This window comes from Mastomys coucha, unplaced genomic scaffold, assembly GCF_008632895.1.
Source record: "Mastomys coucha isolate ucsf_1 unplaced genomic scaffold, UCSF_Mcou_1 pScaffold12, whole genome shotgun sequence".
Taxonomy (NCBI): Eukaryota; Metazoa; Chordata; class Mammalia; order Rodentia; family Muridae; genus Mastomys; species Mastomys coucha.
This window is the reverse complement of record NW_022196894.1, coordinates 53,517,557-53,524,076: the sequence shown is the minus strand read 5'-3', so window position 1 is coordinate 53,524,076 and position 6,520 is coordinate 53,517,557. Positions and strand designations below refer to the sequence as shown.

At 43.4% G+C, this 6,520-nt stretch overlaps 1 protein-coding gene, 1 long non-coding RNA gene and 1 other non-coding gene across 4 annotated transcripts in view; 2 read left to right on the top strand and 1 right to left on the bottom strand.

Moving 5' to 3' along the window:
* The window catches only part of LOC116085996, a 10,543-nt gene extending 8,983 nt beyond the window's left edge, over nucleotides 1-1,560 (bottom strand). For both annotated transcript variants that reach the window (XR_004116782.1, XR_004116783.1), the window contains exon 1: nucleotides 1,236-1,560. This is a non-coding gene — a long non-coding RNA (uncharacterized LOC116085996). The remainder of the gene's footprint in view (nucleotides 1-1,235) is intronic.
* Nucleotides 1,561-1,722: 162 nt separating this feature from the next.
* Trmt10c (tRNA methyltransferase 10C, mitochondrial RNase P subunit) lies at nucleotides 1,723-6,520 on the top strand. The gene is made up of 2 exons (XM_031364082.1): nucleotides 1,723-2,035; nucleotides 4,933-6,520. Exon 2 carries the CDS (start codon nucleotides 4,954-4,956, stop codon nucleotides 6,193-6,195), a length of 1,242 nt encoding a protein of 413 aa, XP_031219942.1. The 5' UTR covers nucleotides 1,723-2,035; nucleotides 4,933-4,953; the 3' UTR covers nucleotides 6,196-6,520.
* On the top strand, nucleotides 4,311-4,445 carry LOC116086687. The gene has a single exon (XR_004117060.1). It is a non-coding gene; the product is annotated as a small nucleolar RNA SNORA70 (small nucleolar RNA).

The window sequence follows — 6,520 nt, the reverse complement described above, 5'->3', positions numbered from 1 at the left end:
GTCCTGGAACTCACTCTGTAGACCAGGCTGGCCTCGAAGTCAGAAATCCGCATGCCTCTGCCTCCCAAGTGCTGGGATTAAAGGTGTGCGCCACCACCCGGTTTATTTATTTATTATATGTAAGTACACTGTAGCTGCCTTCAGACACTCCAGAAGAGGGAGTCAGATCTCATTATGGATGGTTGTGAGCCACCATGTGGTTGCTGGGAATTGAACTCAGGACCTTCGGAAGAGCAGTCGGTGCTCTTAACCACTGAGCCATCTTTCCAGCCCCAACAGCACAGCTTTGGCAGGTTATTAGCCACCTCCATTCCTAGTCTTCTGGGTGGAAAAACAGGTTATACAGCTCTCCCGTTGAAGAGACAATTCTTTTGTTCAGTCCTGGTTTCCCTAGTGTTTACCTGTAAAGGTAAGGACCTTACCCTAACACATTCCCACTATTGTATCCTGCCATTCAGTTAACAAAATTTACTGTGCTGTCTAGTTTTATGTCAATTTGACACAAGCAAGAGTCAACTGGAAGGGGGGAATTTCAATTGAGAAAATGCCTCTTTATGATCTGGCTGTAGGACATTTTCTTAATTAGTGATGATGGGGGAGGGCCCAGCACATTGTGGGTAGGGTCATCCCTAGGACCGTAGTCCGGGGTTCTATAAGAAAGTAAACTGAGCAAGCCACAGGGAGCATTTTGACGTCTTTACCTTAGGGCTGAAAGAAACCCTTAATTTAGCATGATGTACTGCAGAAAGAATTCAACAAGCTGAAAACTATGACTTTCCCTTAGCCCGGGAGAACTGAATTTTACTTTCAATGGTTTCTGTTATCTCAAATGTTTCCGGACTTTTTTTTTTTTTTGCTATTTTCCAGACAGGGTTTCTCTGTGTAGCCCTGGCTGTCCTGGAATTCACTCTGTAGACCTGGAATTCACTCTGTAGATCAGGCTGGCCTCGAACTCAGAAATGCGCCTGCCTTTGCCTCCCAGGTGCTGGGATTAAAGGCGTGCGCCACCACCGCCCCGCTTTTTTTTTTTTTTAAAGACAGGGTCTTACTAGCTAGCTTTAGCTGGCCTGGAACTCCTTTAGTAGACTATGTTAGTCTCAAACTCATAGAGATCCATTTGTCTCTGAGAACCAATACCAAAGGGTTGTCTTCTGTTTTCCACATGAGTGACATGGTATGTGAACACTGTAGCAGGTACTAGCAATAGTACAGATTTAGAATTAAATTTTATTTACTTTTTACTTCTTGGATTTTAGAGACAGGGTTTCTCTGAGTAGCCCTGGCCGTCCTAAGAACTCGCTCTGTAGTCCACGATGGCCTCGAATTCGCAGAGATCCGCCCCCTCTGCTTCCCAAACGCTGGGATTAAAGGTTCTGGCCACGACGCTCGCCTAGAATTCGATTCTAAAATAGAACTTTGAGTCTTGCAGTCAGATGGTGTTGCTATAACATGCGCATAACTGGAGAAACCAAGCTGGGAGCCTGTTAGGATTCAAGTTCTAACGACAAAGCAATAAACGGGGTGGCAGGGCATCGGTGACGAGCTCCCCAAGTCGACTCAAAACGTCATCTTCCCAGGGACTCAACGGTAGGCAAGCCAGTCGGCAAGACGGCCGACCGACTTCAGGCGCGGTGGGGGAGGGGAAACAAACTGCCCGCGGAGGTAAACGTCAGAGGGCGTGCCCGGGGAGGCGGGACATCCGGTGGTGACGGACTTCCGGCGGCCGTGGCGGAAGGCCTTGGCTTCTCTCTGTCCCCGGGCCGTGCAGGCCTCGGTGTGCACGTGGATTTCCCCCGGTACGGGAGTCCCGCTGTTCAGCCCCGGGCCGCACTCTGGGTACCTGTGGGCTTCTCTCCACTGGTGCAGCGGTGCTGGGTAGACTCGCTGGCTTTCCCGGATGCAGGTTGTGGAACGTGGTCCCTAAGGAGCGCAGGCGAGAGGAAGCTGTGATGTTTGTAAGTCGTTAAAAAGTACTGCACCACCCGAAGCCGAAGCCGCGTTCGCCGAAATCGTCTCCAGGATCGCGCTTTAAAGTGTAAGTTGTCGGAGACTTCAGAGATGGTTCAGTCGGCCTGTATCTCTGGCCAAGTGGTCCCCATGCCTTTGGTCTCTCCGGGCATCCGCATGACCGCGCACACAATTATCCCCTTCACATACGCACACCCAGAACTTTAAAATAAAATCGTTTAAAATTTGGTTGTTAATAATGAGTGTGGTGGGGCAGGACTATAAATCTAGGCCTCGGGTGGTAGAGGCAGGAGATTTGTCTGGAATTTGCCAGCCTGCGCCAAAGAACCACCTTTTCTTTCTTTTTTTTTTTAAGGTTTTAAGTCTATGGTGTTTTAAAATTCCTTTTTTCTTTTCTTTTCTTTTTTTTTTTTTTTTTTTTTTTGAGGTGGGGTCTGATGGAATGGAAGGCCTACAATAAGCCTGGCCCACGATGATCACTTTGTCAAACTCAGTGCCTGAGGATTCTAAGTTAAAAGTCTTATATCAGTTTTTATTTTTTTGTTTTTAAATCTTTAACGTCTGAATGGCTTTGTTTTTTTGAAACAGGGATCTTAGGGTATTCCTGGCTGTCGTGGAACTCAATACGTAGGCCAGGCTGGCCACGTTTAACTGTATAGGCACAGCCCTTATCTTAATGGAATATAGTCTTTAAAATTTCTAATGGGGAAAACAAGAGTTATCATAGGCACAGGGTGCTATGAAAACCTAAGAGGACTGTTGGCTGTAAAGTGGGGAAAGATGTGCAGCTGAAAAGGCAGGCAAGCGAAGGGTGATACTACAAAATCCCGCTTAAACCAGGTTAGTGAACTTGGCTATGAACAGAACACATAGTTACGTCTGTATGGGGGTGGGAAGGAGTGCATCCGGGCATCTGCATGGAGCAGAGGACTTGTAGGGGTATGCAGAGTCAGAAGGGAAGCTAAAGATGGGGGAGATTTTTCAGGATTTTTGTTTGCTTGTTTTTCGAGACAGGGTTTCTCTGTGTAGCCCCTGGCTGACCTGTAATTCACTGGAATTGACCAGGCTGGCCTCAAACTCAGAAATCCTCCTGCCTCTGCCTCCCAAGTGCTGGGATTAAAGGCGTACCCGGCAAGGAATTTTCTTTTTCCCTCACGTTTAACATCAGTTCACAAACTAAGCATTTTCACTGCCTTCATTTTCACAGTTCTTCAAGATAAAACTGTAGAACCTTTTATATATTTGTCCCTGCTTTTTAAATTTCATTTTATAATATCTGCTATAAAGTCTGAGCTGAGACATTTATTGTCTGTTTTAATCAGCTGCCTTGTATTTCTGTTTTGGAAGCACAAAGACATTTGTGTGGCAGCTCTTTGGGGTTTTTGTTTGTTTGTTTTTGCTTGTTTTTAAATCAGGTGCATCTTATGTAACTTTCCTGCTTTTTGTTTTCATTGTTGCACATAAAGGATCTGGAGACTGGATGTGTATCTGTTCTCAGCCCCTTAACTGCCATATAACTGCTGTGTAATTACATTGATCATTTAGGCCCATTCCAAAACAAAGCTAAAAAGGGTATTTGAGTCAACGTTTTATTTAAAATAATGTTGAAATTGCTATATAAAATAATGTGGAGGGGGCTGGAGAGATGGCTCAGCGGTTAAGAGCACTGACTGCTCTTCCTGAGGTTCTGAGTTCAAATCCCAGCAACCACATGGTGGCTCACAACCATCTGTATTGAGATCTGATGCCTTCTGGTTGTCTGAAGACAGCTACAGTGTAGTTATATGTAATAAATACATCTTAATAAAATGTAGAATAACATGGAGCAGAAAGTGGTGATGCATAGCTATTAGTGCCAGTTATTTCAGAGGCTGAGGCAGATCACTCAAATTGATGATGAGTTTGACACCACCAGCATAACAAGACCCGTGTCTCACAAATTAAAAAAACAAAAACAGAGCTGATGAGATGGCTCAGTGGGTAAGAGTACTGACTGCTCTTCCAAAGGTCCTGAGTTTGGATCCCAGCAGCCACAACCACCAATACTGAGATCGGACACCCTCTTCTGGTGTATCTGAAGACAGCTACAGTGAATTATGCAGGAGGGAGCGGGCCAAAGGGGGTGAGCGGGCAGGAGCTCAATTCCCAGCAGCCACAAGATAGCTCATGGCCATCTGTCAGCTCCAGTGTAATCATACACATAAAATAAATAAATAAATAAATCTTAAGACAAAACAAAAATTGACCAGTAAGTGATCCCAAGCTTAGGAGTTGAATTAGTGGTGTGCAATGTCTTAAGATTCTCAAAGGCTTCCCTCTGTACTTCAGAAACCAGTTGCCTTCTGCAGCCAATTAAGCCGACCAGGTTCCTTTCCTCATGGGAGTCTGGTGTGCAATGGTTGCAAACAGCATCCTCCTTGGTAGTGTATGCAGCCTGTTGAATGTGCAGGTTGCCCAAAGGGACCTTGGAGACAGTTTTCAGGTGCATAGTCATGTATCATTTCAATGCTATTTCCAACCTAGGCTCTACACAAGTATTTGGGGATTCCTTTGGGAAGTCCCTGGGCACAGTGATCTATCCACAACAATCTGCAGAATAAGGAGTTCATTACAGGCCAACTTCAGCTTTCCTGATAGCCAGAAGATCTACAGCCTAGAGAAATGGGGCTTTAATGCAGATAAATTTAAGTTTAATGCAGATAAATTTAAAGCCATGGTAGCTGAGAAGTGGCTTGTCCCTGATGGAACAAGATATGTGTAGGAACAACATATCCCCAATTGTGGTGGCACACCCAGTTTTTGTAAGGGCTTCTGCTTCCACTGTGCTGAGGCTTATACCTCACCAATCATGTTCACTAATAGATCTCATATACAGTCTACTGGGGGTGGGGTGGGGGTGAGGGTACCAGTTGCATAGATAAGAAGTTTTAGAATCTTCAACTTAATTTTATTTTTCTTTTGTAGGGTTCCTCACATTTCTTCGAAATGAATATGACTATCCGTTTCTTAAGACCTTTTGCCAGATGTCTGGTGCCATATACCTTTCCTAGGAAGAGAAGTAATTTATATTCAACAGTTGTGCAGAGATACATGTCTTCCAAAGTACCTTCTTTGTCCTGTCCTAATAAGGGCAGTGCATCCCCTCCTGAGCAGCTAGAATTGGATGGGTGGAAAGCCACAATGAAGTCTAGCGTTCAAGAAGATGGTGTTTCAGAGGTCTTAGACAAAGATGAAGAGTCCCTAGCTGCAACCAGAGAATTAATTGAGATGTGGAGATTGCTTGGCAAAGAAGTACCAGAACATATCACTGAAGAAGAACTCAAAACCCTTATGGAATGCCCTTCTAAATCAGCCAAAAAGAAATACTTAAGGTATTTGTATTGTAAGAAAAAGAAGAAAAAAGCTAGGCAAATAAAGAAGGAAATGAAAGCAGAGGCCAGGGAAGAAGCAAAAAGGGCCAGGTTGCTAGAGACCACAGGAGAACAACAGCGGGACTTCATGTTTCTTCGCCTCTGGGATCGGCAGATGAACATAGCAATGGGTTGGAAGGGGGTCCAGGCTATGCAGTTTGGACAACCTTTGGTTTTTGACATGGCCTATGATAATTACATGAAACAAAGTGAACTGCAAAATACTGTTTCTCAACTTTTAGAAAGTGAAGGGTGGAACAGAAGAAATGTTGATCCTTTCCACATTTATTTCTGCAATCTTAAAATAGATAGTGCTTATCATAGAGAATTAGTTAGGCGTTATGGAGAAAAATGGGACAAATTGCTTTTAACAGCAACAGAAAAGTCTCCTGTCGATTTATTTCCAAAGGACAGTATTATATATTTAACTGCAGATTCTCCCAATCGTATGACTACCTTCAAGCATGATAAAATTTATATAATTGGATCACTTGTTGATAAAAATGCACAGACAGGAATATCCCTAGCTAAGGCTAAACGGCTAAATCTAGCAACAGAATGCCTTCCACTAGATAAATATTTACAGTGGGAAGTTGGTAACAAAAATCTCACCTTAGATCAAATGATCCGAATTTTACTCTGCCTGAAAAACACTGGTAGCTGGGAAGAGGCTCTCAAGTTTGTTCCCAAGAGAAAGCATACTGGGTATTTAGAGGTTTCTGAGCATTCTCAGGAACTTTTTATGAAGCTGAAGAAGATAAAGACCTTAAGTTCATTTCAGAAAGGCTCCCTAAATGTACGCACGTGGAAAAGATGACCCAAGAAAGTGATAGTGTAAGAAGTAAACAGGCTAGAAGTACAGTTAAAAGAATGAACTTACTTCTAAATGGAATTAGCTCTTAAAGGCAGTCTTCTAGACTAACAGTAGAGGTTTGTCTGGTTTTTCTTCGTTTGCTTTTTTTTTTAGACAGGATTTCTGTGTTGCCTTGTCTATCCTGCAGCAAGGCCAGACTAGGCATAAGAATCAGCAAAACTTTGAAAGTATGTTTTATTTGTTGTAAAAACAATCAGAAATTTATAGATTAATCAAGAATTGAACACAATAAAAGTTAATAGTATTTATTTTTGATCTATTCTTTGAA

Bases quoted from the DNA above. Each gene is read 5' to 3' on its own strand.
- Trmt10c (XM_031364082.1), top strand. From the start codon at position 4,954: ATGAATATGACTATCCGTTTCTTAAGACCTTTTGCCAGATGTCTGGTG.